The sequence below is a fragment of the Tinamus guttatus genome, unplaced genomic scaffold, assembly GCF_059628265.1.
Source record: "Tinamus guttatus ecotype Peru unplaced genomic scaffold, ASM5962826v1 Tinamus_guttatus_pri_ptg000618c, whole genome shotgun sequence".
NCBI lineage: Eukaryota > Metazoa > Chordata > Aves > Tinamiformes > Tinamidae > Tinamus > Tinamus guttatus.
In genome coordinates this window covers 1,693,896-1,716,953 of record NW_028289152.1, presented here as the reverse complement: position 1 = coordinate 1,716,953, position 23,058 = coordinate 1,693,896, and the positions used below count along the sequence as shown (strand labels likewise).

General features: G+C 48.7%; 2 protein-coding genes across 2 annotated transcripts; one reads left to right on the top strand and one right to left on the bottom strand.

Moving 5' to 3' along the window:
• Positions 1-6,023: 6,023 nt before the first annotated feature.
• Positions 6,024-6,935, top strand: LOC148592361 (olfactory receptor 14A16-like). The gene has a single exon (XM_088535190.1). The coding sequence runs from the start codon at positions 6,024-6,026 to the stop codon at positions 6,933-6,935; it is 912 nt and encodes a 303-aa protein (XP_088391316.1).
• A 7,332-nt stretch (positions 6,936-14,267) lies between these two features.
• LOC148592360 (coiled-coil domain-containing protein 81-like) lies at positions 14,268-19,306 on the bottom strand. The gene is made up of 7 exons (XM_088535189.1): positions 19,240-19,306; positions 18,739-18,800; positions 18,278-18,434; positions 17,317-17,573; positions 16,108-16,193; positions 15,147-15,244; positions 14,268-14,284 (listed from the first exon to the last, which is right to left on the bottom strand). Exons 1-7 carry the CDS (start codon positions 19,304-19,306, stop codon positions 14,268-14,270), a joined length of 744 nt encoding a protein of 247 aa, XP_088391315.1.
• Between the last annotated feature and the right edge of the window lie 3,752 nt (positions 19,307-23,058).

Below are 23,058 nucleotides of genomic sequence, written 5' to 3'. Positions count from 1 at the left end.
GTGCACACGGCTGACACCTGCTTCTTTCCCAAGAGCCCCAGGTCATCTTTTAGAAAACTCTTCCCTCACCAATCGGCCCCAAATCTACCTTTTGCAGGGGGCCTTTGGGTTTCTTCCACCCCAGGTGAAGGACTCTGGAGCCCCTTTCCTTGGCTGAATTCCAGAAGGCTCCTGGTTAGCATGAGTAAAACGCGTAGTAACCCTGAATAAAATGAGTAACAGCAACCCAGTCCTTCAGCTTTTCGATAACAGAGACCAGAGCTCTTGGATCACTGATCGATGGGCATTGAGTTTATTACTCTTCCTACTGCCTCTCTGCAGAGGGACAAGTACTACTGTGCAACCAGTCACAAGGAGATAAAATTATCTGAGGTTTCCTGGGAAAGAGCAAATTCCTTGTGGGATATTGAAGTAGCTATGTGGGACTGTGTAGAATTTGTTGAGGACATTTTATAAGTATTGTGGGACTGAACAAAGCTTATTCTGGGATGTTCCAGTGATGGATCAAAGGCAGGAAGGAGATCCAAGTGTTCCTGCTCAAAGACAGGGAGAAATTGCTCAAGAGTTTCATCAAGTCCTGTCTATGAAGGATGAAAACCACACAGCCTCTCTGGACTGCCTCTTGAGAGCTTTCTTGTTTCAGTTTATGTCCATTGCCATTCCTCCTCCCACCATACACCACTGTGAAGAGCTTTAATTTGTCTTCTCAAAACTGTCCCTATTGGTATTGAAAGGCTGCTCTGAGATTCACCAGAATCTTCTTTCTCCACACTGAACGAGTCCCATTCCCTTTGCCTCTCTTCCAGGGCTCAAAATTCCTGCACACTTTGGTCAATAGGTTTAGTTCTTGCACATAATCACTCTCTCAGCATTGCTTTGCTCATCATTGCACGTTGCTTTTCTCATCTGGATTCCTGAATCAAGGCAGAGAATCCTGAGCACCTTGTTGGTGAAGACTGAATCTAAGGTCCTCAGACCTATCTGCATCTACTATTACTCGAGCCCTTGCCCCATTCAGCAGCGAGCTCATGAGTTCATTGTTTATTCTTTCCCTGTTAGAGGAGTAGTAACCACACTTCCTCACACCCCTGAAATCCCCTGCAAGTATCAATTCTAGAAGAGTTTTGGCTTCCCTTCCACCAATCCTACATCATCACACCATACAGTATTTCTGACTTCCTCCTCTGCAGCCTGCTCCTGCTTTTACCACTTGTATGAAGACTTCTTATGCACCTCAAATGCACCTCAGTCATGACTTTCCTGTTTAGCCAGGCTAGTGTCCTGAAATGTTTACTGGTTTTACTGATTATGGGTGTGGAACATTTTTATGATTGGGGGGGTGCTGTACTTAAAGACCTAATGCCTTTCCTGAGCCCCTTTGCTCTTCAGAACTGTCTCCCTTAGGATTTCACCACCACTCCCCTGAAGAGGCTCAAGTCTGCTCCTCTGAAGGCCAAAATCTGCAGGATGTTACTGCCCTTCCTAGGTCCATTCAGGATCTGGCACTCCACTATTTCATGGTCATTGCAGCCAAAGTTTCCACTGCTAATCACATCCCTGATCAGTTCTTCCTTGCTTGCGAGTACTAGATGCAGCTCAGCATCACCCCTGTTTTCCTATCTGCCAGCTATGCTAAGAATTTGTCCTCAGGGTCTTCCACAAACCTTCTCTACTTCATTTCACTAAAAGTTGGAAAAAATAAAGTCCCCCCATAAGAAGCAAGGCCTGTGATGCAAAGACTTTCTCAGATTGCTTCAAGAAGATTGCATTAACCTCCTCACCCTGATCCAGTTGTCTGTAAATCTCATCACAAAGCCACCCTGATGCTCACCCACAAGCACTCAGCCCCTTCTATACCCCATGGAATATCTCCTTATGTCGCAACTGCCCTTTCACGCAAAAGGCATCTCCCCATCATTAATGTCCTTGTTGGTCTTTTCTGATGAGCTTCTGCCCTCCCATTGTAGTCCTGAAGTCATGTGAGTGAGACCATCACTTCTCAGGTATTCCAACAAGGTGGCACAGTTCCTGCATCTCCATCGCCTCCTACCTGTGCCCCAGGCTGCATGCTTTTGTGTGAATTTAGGCTGCAGAGCAGCAGCTGTGGCACAGAGTGCAGATTGGTCATGGTGAAACCTGTTACAAAGAGTCAAGAACATCATGTGTGAAATGGCCCTGCTTCAGAGCAGAGACATGCTGGCATAGAGAGCAAGTGGCAGCATAAGGGTGAAATGAACTTCCCACTAAGAGCACACCATGTGCTAGCCAAGGCCAGAAGTCCACTTATGAACATCTATGCAACATTTCATCTAGTGTGTGCCATCTGTAAGCATGAGAAGGATGAGAAGGTGATCAGGAATAGTCACCATGGATTCATCAGGAGGAAGTCATGCTTAACTGATCTGATAGCCTTCTATGATGGAATGACTGACCATGCGGGGCAGAAAAGTGGATGTTGTCTACCTTGACTTTGGGAAAGCTTTTGACATTGTCTTCCTTGTAGAGAATCTCAGGAAGTGTGAGTTACATGAGTGGGCAATGAGGTGAATTGAGATCTGGCTAAGTGGCAGAGCTCAGAGGGTTATGATCAGCAGTGCAGAGTCTAGCTGGGGGCCTGTAGCTGTGATGGGTCAGCCCGACCTGACTTTTTACAGGTAGCCCTATTCAGGTGTTAACCACTAGTGACATTATCTGCTCCTGGTGGTTGCCTCCCTGATCTCTTCCCCCATTCAGACAATAACCATCAACAACCGTCTCGCTGGCAGCACTCTGACAGGGAGACAAGGGCTAATTGAGTATACACCAGCCAAAATTGAGTTGAAATGAAAGAATGACTATAGGTCAATCATCTTACCCATAAACACAGGGAGAGACCAAGAGCCCATTGAGCTCTCCTAGCATGGCAGTGGGCTGCACGCCAGGATCTCCCCTGGATCAGGGATACCTCTAAAGGATACTCCTCGGGGTTAAGAGATCCTTGCCACAACAGATCTGTGGTAAGTGACTATCCCGCACTCTCCAAATTTGTAAACTTTACGGACATAACTGTGCACAAAATTCTTTAGACATAAACCGGTGACCAGGTGTGGGACTAGGATTGGATCCAACTGCACCCAAACTCCTCTCAGAAGTTTCTGAGGTTCCTCTCAGAAGCAGTTTGGAAAGCAAGTGGGTCCAGTCTGAACCCCGTCATTCAACGAGAGGGTCTCCTTGGTAATTCAGTGTATATCTAGTATCCCATGCAGTAAATAATAAGTGACCTTGCCCTAGAATGTCATTAAACCATTGTTCATATCCATAAAACCTATTACTATTCCTTTTACAAGAGTGAAGTGCATTCTGTCACTCACCCCGACGACCACTCATTCCATGACAGTAGCTAGCAGCCCTCCCTGGAGAGCACTACTTGGTCTAACTTTGGTTCAACTTCATCAATGATCAGATGAAGGAACAGAATGCACTCTCAGCAAGTCTACTGATGATTCAAAACTGGGAGGAGTGTATGAAATAACAGAGAGCTGTGCTGCTATTGAGAGAGACCTGCACAGGCTGGAGAGATGGGCAGAGATGAATCTCATGAAATTCAGCGAAGGGAAGGGCAGGGTCCTGCACGTAGGGAGAAATAACCCCATGGGTGCCAAATGTCTGCAAAACAGTTCTGCATAGAGAGACTTGGGGGTCCTGGTGGACAACAAGCTAGCCGTGAGCCAGCAAGGAGCACTTGTTGCCAAGAAGGTCAATGCTTTCTTGGGGTGCATTAGGAAGTATTTTGCCAGCAAGTTGAGGGATCCTCCCCACTACTAAATTCTGATGAGACCACATCTGGAATACTGGTTATGGTTTCCCCACAACTTGGGAACAGCTGGAGTAGGGCTGCAAAGATTCTGAAGGGACTAGAGCATCTCTCCTATGAGAAAAGGTTGAGAGAACTAGGACTATTCAGCCTGGAGAAGAGAAGGCTGAGGAGGGGATCTTATCAGCATGCACAAATATCTTAAGGGTCACTGTCAAGAAGATGGGGACAGATTATTTTCCGTGGTGCCCAGTGATAGGATGAGAACCAATGGGCCCAAAACAAAACATAGAAAATTCCATCAGGAGATGAGGAAAAACTTCTTTCCTGTGATAGTAACAAAGCACTGGAACAGGTATCCAGTTGTGGAGTTGTGGAGTCTCCCTTCCTTGAGGATATCCAAAAGTTGCTTGGACTCAGTTGTGGACAACATGTTCTAGGTGACCCTGTTTGAGCATAGAGGTTGGACTAGGTCATCTCCAGAGGTCCCTTCCAACCTCAACCATTCTGTGATTCTTTGTGTTATTCTATGTTTGTGTGTGCGCATTTGACCTTCCATCTTGAGGGATTATAATGAGCTGTGTCTCATTATGAGGGATTATAATTCTGACAACAGAAACCCCTTTACACACACATCAGCTTTGGCAAGAGCAATGCTACTACCTGTGACCTGTGAGTTTGTGGAGTGCACAAGAGGGATCTGAATCCCACTCCATCCCTGGGGGCTTCAAAACCTGGCATGAGATGCCCAGATTGACTCATCTGAAAGATAGGTAAATGAGCTTACTCCTTGTCCCCATCTAAGCTTACTACATAGTTAAGAGGTAGGAATAGGGTGTCCTAGAGCAGAATAGTTCCACCTTTCCTAGATAACCATCCTCTGATGATACCATTTCTAGTGCTGGCTTCAGTCTGTCTTTGTGTTTCAGAGGGAGACCATAGATAATTAGTTGAGTCTGCTTCAATGACCGTTTCCCAGGAGGAGGATGAGGGAGCAAAAGGAGAAATCAAGTCACGCCTCCAGCTGTGCCACTCTTCCTAGCATGGCTAGGCTCCTGGGGTGGAGCTCGTGGCAACCTGGCAGCAGTGTGTCCAGAAGAAGCTCCTCTGCAAAGAGCAGCAGAGCTGTGGGCATTTCCTACAGGTGCCAACTTGAGACAAGCAAGATGAGTGAGAAAAGTGAGACAGAAAGAAGTTAAAGATGTTCAGAAGTGGGAGGATGTCTGAGAACTCCATGGCGGAGAAATCTTCATAGCCCCTAACACAGTAAGTCTCTCCCTTGCCAGGCAATGACCATGAGGTACCCTGAGGAGTCCTCTAAAGCTACCACATCCCATGGCCGACAGCATCTGCCAGGATGGCTCTCCTCATTTCCCTGGTGCAGAGCAGGAGGTGTTTGGAGCAGGGATTCCTTGCCACACTGTCAGAGTGTCCCTGCCACCCCAGGGTGCTGTGTGCCTGGGGCAGTGACTCTGCTGCCTGCAAGGGTCAACACTCAGCCTGCCTGGGGACTGCAGGGAGAAGCTCTGGGTGGAAGGAGAGACCCCTTGCAGGGCAGGTCCAATCTCCATTCGAGAAGGATCTCATTCTCATGACATCCTCAGCGTCCTCTCCCTCTCCTTCTCCTTTCCATTTTCAGCAGAAATATCATGGTTAAGCAGAAATATCATGGCTCTGTGTTCCCCACTTGTCCATGCTGTTCCTGTTCTTGCCCTGGGACTATCAGGCCAGGGTGGCCTTCGAATGCAGTTCAGACACCCACCCTGTGGATCCTGAGATCCTCTGAGGAAGGTGGCAGAGTTTTCTGATGTGCACTTTGGTACTAGATTCCTCTGTGCTCAGTGGTGTCATTTGTCTCTGGGGTAACATGAGTGCAAAGGTCCTGAACCTCAGAGACGCAAGTACAGGGCAGCCGTTAACAAGTTTGATGGCCAAGGAGCTCTCCTCACTCTGCATTAACACCGTGGTGACTCCTTTTGCTCCTAGGAAACACAGTAGCTCACTCAGAGTGCTGGAGCAATCCAGATGATTTCTATGTCCTCACAGCAAACACAGCACAAAATCTAGCTCAAGCTGTGGAGCTCTGTGATGGTTTTGCTGAGAAGGGGAGAGATAAACAGTTTACTGCAGGGAAAGGAGTTAGGAGAAAGTTCTGCTCATGGCAGTCTTCACTAACTTGTCTACATCTCTACTTCCTTGAACAGTCCCCCTCAGTGCTGCAAGACAGAAAATGTCCAACATCAGCTACTTGAATGAGTTCCTCTTGCTGACATTCGCTGATACACGGGAGCTGCAGCTCTTGCACTTTGCAGTGTTTCTGTGCATCTACCTGCTTGCCCTCATGGGCAATGGCCTCATCATCACAGCCATAGTCTACGACCACCACCTCCACACTCCCATGTACTTCTTCCTTCTCAACCTCTCTGTCCTGGATATTGGCTCCATCTCTGTCACTGTTCCCAAATCCATGGCCAATTCTCTGTGGGACACTAGGGCCATTTCCTACTTGGGCTGTGTTGCCCAGGTCTTTTTCCTCTTTTTCCTGCTTTCAGCAGAATATTCCCTTCTCACTGTCATGGCCTATGACCGCTTTGCGGCCATCTGCAGACCCCTGCACTATGAGACCCTCATGAGCAGCAGAGCTTGTGTGAAAATGGCAGCAGCTGCCTGGGGCAGTGGTTTTCTCAATGCTGTCCTGCACACTGCCAACACATATTCATTACCACTCTGCAAAGGCAATGTTGTGGAGCAGTTCTTCTGTCAAGTTTCCCAGCTCCTCAAGCTCTCCTGCTCAGATTCCTACCTCAGGGAAGTCGCTGTTATGATATTTACTCTTTGTTTAGGATTTGGATGCTTTGTTTTTGCTGTGTTGTCCTACGTGCAGATCTTCACTGCTGTGCTGAGGATCCCCGCAGAGCAGGGTCGACACAAAGCCTTTTCCATGTGCCTCCCTCATCTGGCCGTAATCTCCCTTTCTCTCAGCACCATCACAATTGCCTACCTCAAGCCCCGCTCCATCTCCTCCCCATCCCTGGATCGGGGGGTGGCTGTTCTCTACGCGGTGGTGCCTCCAGCAGTGAACCCCCTCATCTACAGCTTGAGGAACAAGGAACTCAAGGATGCACTGAGAAAATTGCTTTAGCAGGTACAATGTGAGCACCAGTAAGTGTCCCATGTGCATCTCCTCCTCATTCCCAGGGTAGCTGGCATCAAGGCTGTTGTTCATTTCTTACTGACTTTTCCCTGTTACATTCTTATTAAAGGAAAACTTATTTTGGTTCATGCCACCTGTCTTCAGGAATCCTTTGAATCTGACCCAGAGACCTTGTTGAAGCAGAAAGACAGACTTCTCCCTTCATTAGCAGAGATGTGGGGACCTCATAGCCTGCTAGTCTCAGCTCACTCAGATGCACTCAGTGCGATGCAGAGGGTTTCTCTTTGCGGTGTCTCTTTCGGCAATGACACCAAGGGCTCTGGCAAGTCAAGATGGGCTGAGAGCACAGGTCCCATGTCCCTTAGGAGAGCACAGCTCTCCTGGCCAGAGTCAGGGTGTGATCTCACGCTCCTTCCTGCAAGGGTGCCAGTCTTGTGTCTCTGTGGGCTGGTCTTTGTCGTCTCCAATGCTCCAGTGCTCACAGTGGAGTGGGAGTGGAGAGGAGGAGAGCCTGGATGCAACTTGTGGGGACAGACCCTCTGCTCTTCAGGACTAGGCCCTCATTGCTGCAGCAGTCATTTCCTGGCTGCAGCCTTTGCATGAAGACTGCAGTTTTCCTGGAGACACTTCCAGCAGCAGGACTTTCTCTTTTCAGGGCTGTTCTCCTCATTCCCACACTCTCCACTTGTGCTCTGGTGTGTGTATACAGCCCAAGAGCAAATCACAACTTGGTGGTACGGTTATGTTTCCGTTGGAGTCCTATGAGTAGTGACAGGGGCAGGACACCTTTAAAACACAAGGGGATCTCCTCAGACACAAGGGGATCTCCTCAGACACATACCTGACATCTTCTTGAGAAGATGTAGTTGAAAATACACCCAGATCATTAAAAGGGTCTGCTGCTCTGCCTGTGAACTTAGCGGACTGCAGAGGACAAGCTCATAGTCCCTGTGTGATCTGCTAGTGACCACAGGCTGGATCCAGGCCATGAGCTTGGGGCAGACTGCTCTGTCCTTGGTGCAGCAGGAGCTGCTGGACTGAGTGCAGGGCCAGGGCTCTCATGCTGTCTTTGAGAGCGTGGTGGGCATGGAGAGACGTGCAGGAGAATGGAGATGGCCATTTGCCACAGCACTGCTGGGGTGAGGAGCCAGTTCTGGGAAGGGCTGATGTGAGAGGCTGCTCTGGGAGGATGGACTAGGCACAGCTTCCCCAGTGTGTTCCTGCAACACAGGACACAACCTGGGCTCTGCTCTTCTGCACCCTGCATGTCCTAGTCCCTTTTCCAGAACACCTGCATTTGTCGGGTGAGCAGTCTAGTGTGTGCTTGTACACTCCAGTTCACACACACAGGAGCTGAATGGCAGCATTTTTCTTCTTTCATGACTGTGTGCACCTGTGCCAGGTTGAGATATTTGGTGTGAACTGCTCAGAGGGAGGTAACAGGTGGAAAAGACTGACGGAGATAATGAGGCTTCAAAACAGGTGGGTTTTGGGGTGGGGGTATTGGCTGCACCTGATGAACATCTCAGTAAGACCATGATTTACAAACACCTTCCAAGGCTGTCTACTCCTCCAGGTTAAACACAATGCTGGGTGAGGGGTGAAACCACTTTGAATTTCTATGCGAGATTTATCTTTCACCAGTTTGTGATGTTTCCAACAGGAGACCCATTGTGGCACCACACTGCAGACCCAGGGAATGTGTCCCAGGACTGAAAGCAGAATTTCACCCTCCAAGCATGCTGCAAAAATGAAAATGCTCTCCATACTCACAGACCTATATGTATCTCCCACACAGACAACTCTCTTTTCCAACCATCTCTTTGACTTGCAGATATACTTTCACAGGGGCAGACATGTTCAGACACACAGAGATTTAGTTTCTTCAGATTTCTTTCCATACCAGAGGCTGATTCACACAGACTCCTTCAATCTCAAGTCAAAGTTTTCTTTCTCCCGCAGATATAGAGGGGGGCCAAGTCCCTGTGAGGACAAGGTCTTGCAAATGTGTGTCTTCTTCCTGTTGCCTGAAGAAGGCAGGCCTTTGCAAGAAGACATCACATGTGGGAGGATGACACCCAGCACATGTTTCTTTGCTTGCACATCCTGACCCAGAAGCTCTGGCACTCAGGATGCAAGTCACTCTGTGCAGTTTTCAGTGGATTGACAGCCCTGGGGAGAGTATTTTTGAAGGGACATTGACCTTTGCAGGAGATACACAATAACTTTGTAAAGATGCAGTCTTGATTATAACAGAAATTTTTAGAAAATGTCAATAAAAATAGAAAAAGAAAGAAACTGAGAACATGATCTAATACAAAGAATGTATTTTGATACACTTTTCAGCTTTTACAAAACTTTGTGTTCCTTTCCCACTCTTAATTTTGTTTTATTTTACTATACTGGCTTTGAGGATGAGAAAACTATTGTGATTAGTGTGATTTTTTTTTCTTGTTCTGAAAAGGAAAGTTATTATCAGAGCTGGTATAAGATGCAGTCACAAGATCACGGATGTCTAGTGTCATTGTAGGGGTCCAGGACTCCTTTGCCCAACCTCCACCTGCACCTAGAGGGCTCTAGTCTCCCACATGCCTTCTGCAAGAATTGGCAGCCCCAAGTAGGTGCATTAGATGTAACAGAGCCTCTTCAAGTGTCACAGGATGCTTGTGGTTAGACACTTGAGCTCTGCCTGAAAAGCTGAGGAGTGGTTTTCAACATTGGAAAAATGTTGAGCAAACACCCTTTTGTCAGATAAAAGGGTTGAGTAATCCTAATGTCATTGGTGTCCCATGCTGAAATTGTGGAAGTTTTCAGCCAGCCAATGAATTTCAGGAGAGAAGCAAATTGATCCACCCTTCAACTTGTGTTACCACTGCTATATCTTTTAAACTGTGGATGTAATCTCTACATTCCTCAGTTGAGGAATGTATTTTATTTCTTTATCAACTATACAATTTCTTTTTATATTTATAGTTAAGAAGAAAACTTCCTGTGTCTGCAACTAGTTGTCTAAGGAAAGCAGGTGGGAATTGGTGTAGAGGAGCTGCAACATTCAGGTACAGACTTGAATGGAAAAAGTTATATTTTAACAGGAGAGATGGAAGTCCCCAGTGGCTGATTAGGGAAATGGAATGTTGGGACATGAAGAGAAAGTTTGTCCACTAATCCTCATACTGAACATACTGCTTTTCCTACATGTCCAGATTTCATTACAAGACCCTGTTGGTCAACATGAATTGGAGATATCATTTATTCTGTGAGAAAAATAAAGAGAGCTTAAAAAGCAGGTATCCTTCTTTTCAGGTGCTCACTGGTATGTTCCTCTGGTCTATACACTGCTGAAAACTCTCCAAGTAGCCATCAAGAATTGAAGAACTGAAGAAAAATAGGAGAGTCATGGGTCCTTAGAGCTTTGTTGCACTTTAATGAGCCCTTGGGTGTATTTAGTGCTGAGTCCATGAACCTCGCATCCTGAGAGGAGATTGAACAAAGCCCTCAAGAAGCTGAAGTCAGAAGAAAACCCAAAAGCTTCTTGGAGCATTAATGAGTCCCATGGAGGGTTGTTACCAAAGAAGGCTCCCCAGGCACTGATAAAGCAGGATGTTAGAGGTGCTGATTGTGGATAAAGGCAATGTATAGGTGGCTCTGATGGCAAGTCAACCTCCACATGCTTTATCCAGTAGACTGAGCAAGCACTGACACCCAGCCCATGGGCAGGGTGATCCCTTCCTCCATATGTTGCTCAGGGCTCTTTCTGGAGGCGGTATGAGGGTAGGGACATGCAAGGACAAGTGCAGGACAGCAATATGGCACCTCCTGCGTTCCCTGAATGTGAGGAGGCTATGAGGCCACAGGGATTTAAGGAAGCAGCATCTTCTTTAAGACCTCAGTGACAGAGACAGCAGCTATAGCCAAGAGGACAAAGAAAGTTCTGGTGGGTCCTTGCAGCTTTGGCAGTGCCCATAGCAATCTCCACCACAAGCTGTCCTGTGGCATCCCATGCCTATGCCTGTTTCCCCCATAACAGCAGACAACCAAACTGCTTTGTCACCTTACTCTCACCCATGGACCTCCCTACATCTACTCATGTCTCTCTGTCCTCACTTGTTTCTCCTTGAAACACAAAGCCAGGGCATGATCACAGAGATCCCTCAGAGAGACCTGGAGCACCACAGGCACAATATGGCAAGTGCTGTCTCCTCTGTGTCACTAATACAGATTATAAAAGGGTCAGGTTCCTGAAGTCATCGCTCTTGCTCCATTTCTCTCTGGGCTCCTCAAGAGGGTTATCCATTCATCACTGCCCTCTGAGCCTTACCATCCAAGCAGCTTTCTATGCATGAGGGTGCATAACCCTCTAGATGGCAAATCCCTAAGTTGCATGCAAAACTATGGTAGGAGACGATGTCAAACCCTTTGCTAAATTCTGGATAAAAAATGTTTGCTCCTCTCCATCTACAAATGCAGCTATTTAATCAGAGAAGGCAATAAAGTTGGTGAGGCACAACGTGCCCTGGGAAAACCATGTGGACTCTTCCTCTACATGTGCCCAGAAATGTGATGTGAAAGGATTCACTTCATGGTACATTCCTGTGGAAGAATTGTTTGAAAGCAGGAACTGAAAGGAAAACTAGGGCCTAATCGAAGTTTTGGCATTACAGAGGCCTGCTTGGGGTGATACACAGTTGCCACTTCCAGGATGGCTGGTGCACACGGACTCTGCTCCTCCACGGTTCCCTAGACAACATGATCTGCCCTCCTCACCACTGCAAAGGGGAGTAACGGAGGATGGAGCGGAGTGAAGACACCGCGGCCAAACTCTGTTGCACACCCTGTGCTGGGCTCCTGATAAGACACACAGTGGCTGTCTAATGGGAGATATACGATAACATGTCCGGTGCTGAGCCAGCAAAGGTGGCAAATCACTCCTTTCAGATGAACTTTGCTGGAACTTTGGTCATTATAATGTGAAAACCACACCTCCATCCCAAAAGTTACCTGCCTCCGAGGTACGACCACCCCTCACTGATCATGCGCTCTAGATTTTCGGTTGACTGTACCTTTAAATGAAAGCGAGAAACTTTTTCATCAATCAATAACAATATTAAGTATGAGTCTAGTCACTCAAGCTCCACCTGAATGTAAAGAAAAGTATAAAAGGTGAACTAAGTATGAAAAGTCTGGGGGGGAAGAAACCATCCTAACTCCTGGGTCAGTTGACAGGCTGATCCCCCCTTCCCTCCCCTCACGCTGGGACGCTGCCTGAGGAGACTAAGGAGTGAGAGGGAGGAATCCATCATAAATTCTGGATCAGTCGATGCGCTGATCCCCCTTTCCTCCCCTTGCGTCACGACACTGCCTGAGGAGACTCGAGACTGAGAGCCCTCTCCCATCTTCTGGGGTGAGTGATGATTGCACATTCGTACATCAGAGCTAGCTAAAACCCCACACTCTAGTAGAGAATTTCCTGTACTGACATCCAAAACCTGTTTTGTAAATGTTGCATTTGAATAAATCATACTGTTGGTGAACTCGGCTACTTGTTTAGAGGGAGGCAATCGGACCTACAGTTGGCAGACTGTTCGTGAATCCGATACGGCCAGAGTCGAGCTTATAGGTGATGACGCTATTTGGGAACTCGATTCGCTCCTGGGAAGGCGATCGGACCTACGGTCCACAGACTGTTTGTGAATCCGATACTGATTTGATATCTCCTTTTCCCCCCACCACCACTACCACTACGGCTTTCAAACTGCAAAATTTTCACAATCCCCTCTCAGTCGTCTCTTCTCCGGGCTAAAGAGGCACAGATTACTTAGTCTTTCCTCATATGATAGAGGCCAAAGTCCCTTAATCATGTTCACTGTTCTACGCTGGATCCCCTCTAGAAGCTCCACATTCCTTTTGTACCAGGGTCTCCAGAACTGTACACAGTACTACAAGTTTGGCCTCGCCAGAGCTGAGAAGGGGGGCAGGATGAGCTCCCTCAACCTGCTGGCAACACTCCTGAAGGCAGGCCAGGATCCCATTGGCCTTCTTGGCTAAGAGGGCACATCATTGCTGCCTCACGGTTACCTTGTTGTCCACCAGGACTCCCAAATCCCTCTCCACAAAACTGATTTTTAGCAGCTCAACCACTAACAGATATTTCTGGAAAACATGTCTCAGGAAATAGTGGTGTTTATTCCAAGGAGTTTCTCAAAAGGGTGCTTCTCTCTCATTTCTGTCAATTTCCTTCCTTGTCTCTTCAGCAAAAGGCAAAGGAAAGGGAAATTGTCTCAGGGCTTCAGATCGGAGGAAAGGCATGAGACCCATTCCCTCTTCCTCTGAAGTGATATTGCCAGGCCTGTGGGGACACAGAAAAGAAATAAGAAAGATTAGGACTGGCATCTGTTCTTTTTCAGTGCATGAAGATCACTTCTCACCCCCTCTTCTGTCCCTTCACTTGAACCTTCTTCACAACCCTCTAATGCCCCTAAGGTAATCCTAGCAGGTCAGCACATGTGCACATTGTCCTTTTGACAAGACTGATGAGCTGAGCTAAAGCAAAACTGTGCATGCCCTATCCCTGAAAGACCTAGCAGGTACCTTCCCATGAGAACCAAAGAGGGCTTTTTCATGTCTTTCCTGGCAACGCAGTAGTTACATATGTATTGCAATTTGTATAACATATGTCTTGCATATAGTATGACCTTCACCCTTTATAGCAAAGCCAGGACAATGTCAGCCAATGGCCAAATGAAGCCTCAGGAAGGCATCTTTCCCAGTCACTGCCCATAGAAGTGAGTTTACTTTCCCACAAATCCACAGGGCATATGGATTTTCTCAGTCAGTAGCACATACCTCTTCCACCCACTTCTCCACTCGATTGTTAACTGTCTCAACTGGGGGCATGGCTGCAGGATGGCCCTTCCTCCTGTCCTTTCTTGGCTTCTGGGAGGATGTGCCGGGGATGGCTGGAAATATGCTGAAATAGACATTATGGAGAGGTGCTGTGAGCACAGAGGGTCTTGGCTCTCCGTACTGTCCTCACAGGATTCTGCAGCTGAAGGCAGTTCTCTTGGCTGTTGCCATGAATGATGTGGGCTCAACTGACTGTGTTCACATGAACAGACATCACCCCCCACTGAAATGCCCAGAGCTGCAAGATGTGCCCACAGGAATGCTCTGTATGCCCAGGTACAGGCTCTCTCTTGATGCAGCAAGGAGAAGAGCAGGTTTCATTACAGATGGAGTCTCTAAGGGATACAGATCCCCCGGCCTGGCAAACATATTGAACACTGTCTGACAGTCCCAGCTGCTTCATGGGATCTAAAACTCTTAGAGCTGCCTGGAACCTGTTGCACAAAGGAAGAATCTCACCCACACAAGCACACGGCTACAGGGTCACCCTCATGCGTTCCTCCAAGTGTCTCACCTGCCATAAGTTCCTTTTCTCTCAGGTTTCGTCCCCTGTTCTCTTGGCATATTCATAAGAGTAATTATGGGTGGTGGATCACTTGATCTGAAGAGGAGACGATTGGCAGGAACATTTCCTGTAGGCAGAAGACAAGAAAACCCTTCAGGACAGCATTGCAGAGGGCTCTTGAAAAGGAAGGCTATGCAGTTCTTCTCAGCCTGAGGTCAAATTGTGAGGCGTCAGGCTGATTCCTCTGAAGCCTTTACTCCTGGCTGGACTTTGGCCATTCCGGACACTGCCTTCTCTCTGTCTTTTCATTTGTACTTTACAGCATCATTTCTTCGGCTAGTGCTTTTCTCACTCTCTGTCCTACTGTGAAAAAGGAGACCTGCTGGGATGTATGGGTGGCCTAACAGAGTCTCTGTGAGGGCGGTCATTTAAGGCAAGGGAACAGATCCTTGGAAGTGCCTACTGATGTCACATGCCTAGAGTTCATCTGTTGACACAATCAAAAGAAATGAGTTGTTTTGTGGGTGCTTATGAGGCATGTTTCGGAGAGCAGGACGTGGAAATGGAGGAAAGTTGAACTTGGAGATATTAATACAGGTGGGAGTGTTGTGCTGCACTGAGCTCTTGTTCCCTCAGGACTCACTTAAGATTTGCCCTATTGGGGGAGCAGCGTCACATCTAGCGTCTCATGCTACCTGAGCCATCACAGTGTCACTTGGGTTCCGATGGCCTACCCAGGAGCACAGAAGGAGAAGGCACAAGCCTCCACCAAGAAGCAGCAGCTCCATTACCATTTTGGACAGTGCTGGCCTCTCCTCTCCTCTCCTCCTCCTGCCTGGCCTTTACAGGTGCGCCAGGTGGATTTCGATCTCTGCTCTCCAGCTTGTACCTGGAAAGCAGAAAAGGCATCACTCTAAATGCGAGGGGGCACTACACTTCCTTTGCACCTGGTGTGAATAATGGGGACACAGGAGCATTTGGGAGGTGCTGGGAAGTCCCTCTTTTTTCAAAGCGCAATAGGCAGAAGAGGCCAGATGCTGGAGGAGTCTCTCAGCAAGGTGAGAGGCATCATGAAGACCTCCAACGCCTGGAGGGGCATGACCTTTCTCCTCTCACTCTTCCCTGTGCTTCCTGTGAAAATGCCAAACCAATTTCAACCCAAATCCCCTGTGTGCTTTTGGGATCATCACCCATCTCCTGTTCCTGCTCCTGTTCAGGCAGAACACTTTAGTCCTCTTTCCTACTCCTTTCCAGCATCCTTTCTAATTGCTGTCTCACCCTCCGGATCACTTGCCAGCCTTCCCAAGCTCATCTCCGTGCATGTGTAAAAAAGAACCTGTATCTCCCAGACACGTAATGGAACAAAACACTTAGCACCACGGAAGCCAGGAGAAAGCTTTTTACTTGACTAGGTACAGGCTTTACTTTGGCCTACATACCTCTTTGCCCCTCCGCCAGAAAAAAAAAAAAAAAAGAAAAAAAAAAGAAAAAGAAAAAGGTGACTTAAGTGAATATTTGAAAACACCATCATAAAACATTTCATTCATGCAGATGTCACAGAAGAACAGAAGACATGAAAATGTCCCAAGGTAGCAACTGCCAGGAACCTTTACTTTGATGCACATTTGAAAGGGTTGCTCATGAATGGCTTTCTCAGCAGTCTTCACAAGGCTTGGAAACACAAGGTTACAAAACATGGCATGAGCAGCTGCTTGCTTGGCCAGCCAGGGGCTAAGAAGGAAACATACTCACTCGGGAAAGACAATGACATGACCAGAGCAGGTCTGCGAAAGAGCAGTTTCAGAGCCTGAGAGCACCGAATTCCTCATCTGCGGCATCTGCAAACGAGACAAACATCAGGGACATGGTACCAAGAAAATTATCTAAGTGTTCACAGTGGAAACAAACTCTTCCACTGCTTAGAGAAGAAACTGCTTTTGAAACTTTAAATTGTTCTATTCCCATCAGCAGCCCCTCACTTATGCACCATAAGAAGTGGAGAGAAAAAAAGGAGAAGGGGGAGGAACATACTCAGGACTTTGGCAAGGCTCAGCATTCAGAGAGTCAGTTTGCTTAGGTCTTTCCAAATGCAGCAATCAAGGGAGGCAAGCACATGAGAAGGCATTTCACTAAGTGGACCACTGTGTTTTTCCTGCTGTCTAGACCTGATGCCTCCTCAGCTGATGAAGAAGGGGTCAGATGTGGGGTTAACCCCACAGTCTCTCCCAACATCCTCTCCCTCTGGGCTTTGCTCGTTCTGTGCCTCTGCTTCCTGCCCAGAGAGTGGGGTAAACACCCATCACTGATTTAGACACTAAACTAGGAATGCTACAGAGCAAGAGGACCATGAGAATCCAATTTTGTGAGCAACTGCCATTTGGTAGCCACCTGGGAGAGGCACACTCAGGCCCTCCAACTTCAAAGAGAAAGGAATGCAACACAAAGTTGACAGAGAGGTCTGACATCTCCACTGCTCAGGCAAGTGTATCCGATGAGGAGATGAGGCTGAGCTTCCAGGGGGACCCAGAGAAATAATTTTCAACAGCTTAAGGGGAAACAGCTGAGCTTGCTGCCTTACCACACCAGACATGTTCTAGGGAAACCTGGTTTCTGAGGCCATCCTCACAAAAAGGGGCACTAAAGCAAGGCTTTTTGCAAGGAGCAAAGTCTGGTGGGACCAAAAAAAAAACAAGGCCTCCTCTTGTTTTGGCCTTTTTTCCTGAGAATGTGGAGATTGGCTCCTGGGTTGTATGAATCTTGGGTGGACCCAGGACACTCCTGCACAGGTTCAACTTCATTGCCAAGTCCTCTGAACGCCCAAGACAAACTGTCCTGGTAGCTGGCATTCCTCTCAGCCAGGACTGTCCATGTCCTTCAACAGTTTATGGCAAGCCAGTAGACTTGCATTCCCTTGGGAATTCAAAAAGATGACAGGGAGCACTGGAGAACTGGAGAACTTACCGCAAGAAGGGCCGCTAGCATCTGGTCGGTCCCGTTAAGTCTTTCCAAGAACTCTTTGTAAAATCGCATTTTCATATCTGCCCCTTCAATTATAAGCATGCCAATGTTCTTCAACACAAACACAACATTCTTCCCACTCTTGATGCAGCGGCGGAAGAGGCGCAGGGTCTCCTCTATGCCAGCCTCCACCCTTTCACGGGGAAGAAGGGTGTCTGCGGCTATGTGAGCAAATTTCAGGGGCTCACAAAGCTTATGATCTAGAAAGCAGACCAAGAGGAACAAAGTCACTAGCAGGGCACACTAAAACACAGCATCAACAGCTTTGTGGTGTTCAAGCAAGCAGCTGCTTGAGAACTTCTTGCACTTTCTGGGAAAAATCATGCGGGAAGATGCTCAAAGCACTCTGCAAGCTGATGTGCCAAGCGGACAGCAATGCCTTCTTCCCTACAAAGTTGGAAAGAAATGGCCACAATCATCTCCTACGAATGTGAGGCTCGAATGTGAGGACAAGGAGAGGAGGAAGGGGGCTAGCTGCCTTAATGGGTGCCAGGTCACAGGACTTAGGCCAAGCTCAGTCCTTTCCACATTGAGAACGATTTCACGGGGCTATGTCACATGGATGAAAGAAAGAGGGAAAAAGAAAATACACACTAGTGTCCCCTACTCTATTTGAGGGCTCTGTAAACCTGACTGTGACCTACTACAAGGTGCAAGGGGAAGGGAAAAAGCAGCATGAATGCTGCTATTTGCCTTTACAGAATGGCAGCTAAAATGAGGTCAGGGAGAGAGGGAGTAGAATGGTAATCGCCATGCTGAGGTCCTGAGAGCTACAAATGGAAGCTGTTTGGAGAACGTGGTGATGGAAGTCTGGAGCTCTAACAGTCACTGCTGAATGGAATTTATGCCCTGCTCAAAGATGTCCCAAAAAAAGGGAAGCTCAAGTTTCAGCATGTCCTCTTACCAGGAGCATAGGCCTTATCATAGGTGAGGCCGTGAACCTCCGCAATACTCTTTGAAAGATGGAACACGGGTCTGTGAACAGTCACGAGGCCGTATTTCCTAACAGCAACTTGCTCAGTCACCACACCAAAGGTGCCAAGCCGAATAACTCTGACTCCCTGCAGACAGGAAGGAAGAAAAGCATTACTCGAGTGCTAGGTGAAGAGGCTTCTAACTGGTCAGCTGCATGAGGATGGAGCTTAGTGTCCTGCTCAATCCTGCTGTGCAAAGGGGATGAATCCAGGACTGGGGAAAGCTTTGGAGAACCCTTGGAGAATGTGTTTAGAAGAGCACTTGAGGTGTTTTCATTCCACCTCTTCTCCATGCTCTCAAAAAATGCAAGGAAACGTAGAGAACTCATCCCTCAAATACCTCCAGTGCAGAACAAGGGCTTCTGGGGGAGATGCAGGATGGCAGACCCACCTTGTTCAGCATCAGTTGATCTCGAATGTAGTCGGAGACTCCTTCCCAGATAGCAAGGGTCTCTGGAAAAAGAAGTGGAAGATACATCAGGCCCTGTGTGGCCCCGCTCACAAATGTGCAGCACATGGTTAACCAAGGAGGTGACGCCTGCAGTTGTACTCCATGAGCAAACTGAGCCCAACCCTGAGAGGGTCTCAGCAGCTGAGATTGAGATGGCATTAATGGGGAGGCCTGGCAGCTCAGGTAGGCCTTCTCCTTCTCACAGGTAGACCCCTGTGGCAGGGAATCCTGAGTAGGGTGTCCCGAGACAGTGGGGACAGCGTCAGGGTTGGGAGCCAGGAGTCCTGGCAGCCACACTGCCAAGTGAGGCAGAGGGGACCATGAGCCTGGGCTCTGGCAGCAGTCCCAGCCCCATTCACGCTCCTCCAGCCCCAGGCTTTCCACAGCCATGTTCACAGTTCATGATCTCTGTGAGAGATCCCGAGCTCCAAGAGGCCTTACCCTGTGCTGGCAGCACTGGCAATCGCAGCCCATGAGACCTGCCAAGGCCAGTGTCCCAGAGCTCCATCCTAGTTTCTTTGCTCATTTGCTCTGGATAAAGAGCAAACAGGAGGTGATGAGGAAACAGCTCCTCTCCTGCTCCTCCTGTACACGTCACCTCAGCCCTGTGCTACTCTGGCCGCCCCTTGCTGGTTCCCGCTCAGGGTCGTGGGCTCCTCGCAGCAGAGCAGAGCCGAGAGCAGTCCCAGCGCGTGGGCTCTCCCAGGCTCGTCGCGACGTGTGAGGAAAGGTCGCAGCGCGCGCTCTGACTGCTGTGCCTGTGACACAGGATGGCCCCTGTGAGCACAGCCCGTGTCACAGAGGGGTCTGGCCCTCCTCACCACGGGCCAAGCCAGGGCTGGCCCTGCAGTGGGCAGGGACTGCATGGGGCGCTCAGGGGCTACCCTTGCGCTACACATACTGTGAAACAGGGATGAATCCTCCCCCCACCGTGGGTCTTGGCTTAGTTGGGCACTGCAAGTGCACACACATGGCCATGGCTGCACGCGCAAAACATGGCTGTCAGGGAGGACAACAAGCATCACGCCACACTCACCCCACAGCCACACAGTGCAGCTGGCTGCTGCCACCACGGGAGCGAGCGCTAACCACTGAGCCCACCAAATCATCCAGCTGCTCCTTGGCAGCCACCACAATGCTCTTCTCGCTGCTCCCACTAACAGCTCCTTCCCTTGACAGTTCCTCAGCCACAAAACCTGCAGGAACCTCTGTTCCTCCATGGCCAGCCTGCAGACGCCTTTTGGACCTCATCACTGCAGCATCCTGGTGTCTGGGGTGGAGGGGAACTGAGCAGGGCAAGAGAGAGCAGGCAAGAGAGCTCAGCATCTCCTAGCAGGAATGGCTCTGAGCAAAGAGTGAGCAATTACTGTCCCGGCTGGTTTGGGCCTCTATACTCTGTGCAGGACATAAAAATACCTTTTCTAATGGTGTGGATCTGAATATGAAAAAAAAACAGTACATCAAAATTGCAAACAAAAAAAATGTTTTGTGAACCCTTTTCAAAATCTACCATTTTATAGCCCTCCTTGATTATGTTTAGTTCTTTTCTTGGTGGTGGTGTATCTTTTGAATTACTGGTCTTTGGAGGAGACTTTGTGTGTGGTCTGTTTTAAGGAAAGTGAATTGGAGTGGAATGTCATCAGAGGGTCATGGACATCTGGTGCCATTGCAGGTGCCCTTGTTCCCCCCTGCTGAGCCTCTGTCTGCAGCCCTGAGGGGCTCCCGTCTCCCACTGGCCCCTGCAGGATGGGCAAGAGCTGCAATAGCTCTTTCATGACAGAAACTCTGCAAGTTAGTATAACGTGCAACGAGGGAGTCCTTCAGCCTCTGCTGCTGCCCTTTTCCCTCTCCAGTCATGGAGGGAGTGCACCTGAGAAGCTCCTATTGCAAATATGGAGCTCAACTGCTTGGAAATGAACATCTGTGGGTTTGCCTCAGCTCCTCATAGATCCTTACAAACCCTTGGCTTTGCCCATCATCCTAGTGCAAAGCTGCCTTGTATTTCCCCTCAACCTGCAGACAACCTATCTGCACTCTCTGGTTCAGCCGCTGCCTCTCGGGCTCCCTTGCCCCACTCCTCTCATAGACTGCCCTGCATGTTTGCTAAATCACTGCCAGGATCCCTCCCGGACTGCCTCCATTTGCCTGTGCTCCCACACATCCCCAAGATGTACCCAAAAGCAGGACTTCTCTCATTGACATTAGGCCTTGGAGTTTATGTCATAGTTTACATCCCTTGGCAGGACCTATCTCTGCACACCCAGGTGTGAAGGGGACTATCAGTGGCACCAGCCCAACCCGGGATGATACTTCCATTCACAGGAGCCCTGGTTCAGGAGACAGGTCCTTCCCTGAGCAATTCACAGGTCCTTTTCTTCAGCCTGATTCAGAGCCACAGGGCTATCATAGTTTTTTTTCTCCACTAGTTCCTGCTGAGCATGAGCAAAAGCCAGGGTGCCAGGCAGAAGGTCCCTTTCCCAGGCATCCTACCAAGGGTTCACCATCCATGACTGGGCTTGAATCACTAAGCTTTCAGTTCACAGGCAAAGTGAGTCTCCCACCGTGGCACAGAGAGTCCTGCCTGGGGCTCTCCTGCACAGCTCTGGCATCATGAGAGACGCCTGTGCTGCAGGAATGGGAACATCCCTGAGCCCAGCCATGCCCCAGCCCCAAGGAAGGGGATGCTGCCCTCGGTCCACTGCTGGCTGCTGGTGGGCAGTACGGTGCAGGGGGAAGGCCTGGTGCCCAGGGAGGGGCTGTGGTCACCTCCCTGACCAGGATCAGCTCTTCCTGCTCTCCATGGCCCCTCTACCACACAGCCTGGGGGCAATTAGAACTGTGGGGACATCACCCAGAGGAGGGCACTTCCTCACCCCACTCACTCCTGCTGCTGGCATCGGGGACAGCTGTGACGCATACACAAGTCCTGCATGCAGGGGCAGACATGGCTCAGGGAAGGGCTTTGCTCCTCTCCATCCACACTCCCCCTGGGAGGGTAAGAGCATGGGAGCAGCACATACAGTGAGAGTCTCCTCCTGCCACAACAACTGCAGAGATGTCGAAGGGACAGGGCTCTGTGGTTTGGCCCTGGTCCCGATCCAGTCTCACAGGGCATCAGGAGACTACTCTTTTCTGCACTATTGGGAGGGAGTGATCAAGTAGTAAAGAAGTCTTTCAGACAGAATGACAACCCCATATTTTTTATTGGAAATGCATAAACAAATCCTTCTTTTGATTCTTGTTCCAGAACAACATAGTTTTCTTGCAAGTCATGAGTGAAAATTAATCCATGAAAATTACTAAATGGCAACACCAGGACAAGGGGGATCAGACTTCCCATCCCAGGCTTCCTTCCCAGGGCAGGGGTGGACTTTGCAGCTTAGGGAACAGCTTCCTCACACATCTCAACCCCTTTATCTGCCTGCAGTATGGGAGTCCCATCTCGGTGCATGGCGTTTGCCACTGGTGCACATGGCTGACTCCTGCTTCTTCCTCAAGAGCCCCAGGCCATCTTTTAGAAAACTCTTCTTTCACCAATCGGCCCCAAATCTACCTTTTGCAGGGGGCCTTTGGGTTTCTTCCACCCCAGGTGAAGGACTCTGGAGCCCTTTCCTTGGCTGAATTCCAGAAGGCTCCTGGTTAGCATGAGTAAAATATGTAGTAACCCTGAATAAAATGAATAACAACAACTCAATCCTTCAGCATTTGGGTAACAGAGACCAGAGCTCTTGGATCACTGATTGATGGGCATTCGGTTTAATACTCTTTCTACTGCCTCTCTGCAGAGGGACAAGTACTACTGTGTAACCAGTCACAAGGAGATAAAATTATCTGAGGTTTCCTGGGAAAGAGCAAATTCCTTGTGGGATATTGAAGCAGCTATGTGGGACTGTGTAGAATTTGTTGAGGACATTTTATAGGTATTGTGGGACTGAACAAAGCTTATGCTGGGATGTTCCAGTGATGGATCAAAGGCAGGAGGGAGATCCAAGTGTTCCTGCTCAAAGACAGGGAGAAATTGCTCAAGAGTTTCATCAAGTCCTGTCTATGAAGGATGAAAACCACACAGCCTCTCTGGACTGCCTCTTGAGAGCTTTCTTGTTTCAGTTTATGTCCATTGCCATTCCTCCTCCCACCATACACCACTGTGAAGAGCTTTAATTTGTCTTCTCAAAAATGTCCCTATTGGTATTGAAAGTCTGCTCTGAGATTCACCAGAATCTTCCTTTCTCTACACTGAATGAGTCCCATTTCCTCTAC

Excerpts from the sequence above, each read along its gene's own strand:
- LOC148592361 (XM_088535190.1), top strand. The coding sequence starts at position 6,024 with ATGTCCAACATCAGCTACTTGAATGAGTTCCTCTTGCTGACATTCGCT.
- LOC148592360 (XM_088535189.1), bottom strand. The coding sequence starts at position 19,306 with ATGGAGCTCTGGGACACTGGCCTTGGCAGGTCTCATGGGCTGCGATTG. Across the intron at positions 17,574-18,277 it reads TGATAAGGCCTATGCTCCTG|ATCATAAGCTTTGTGAGCCC; the intron begins GTAAGAGGACAT and ends TCTGCTTTCTAG. Across the intron at positions 16,194-17,316 it reads TGCTAGCGGCCCTTCTTGCG|ATGCCGCAGATGAGGAATTC; the intron begins GTAAGTTCTCCA and ends TCTCGTTTGCAG.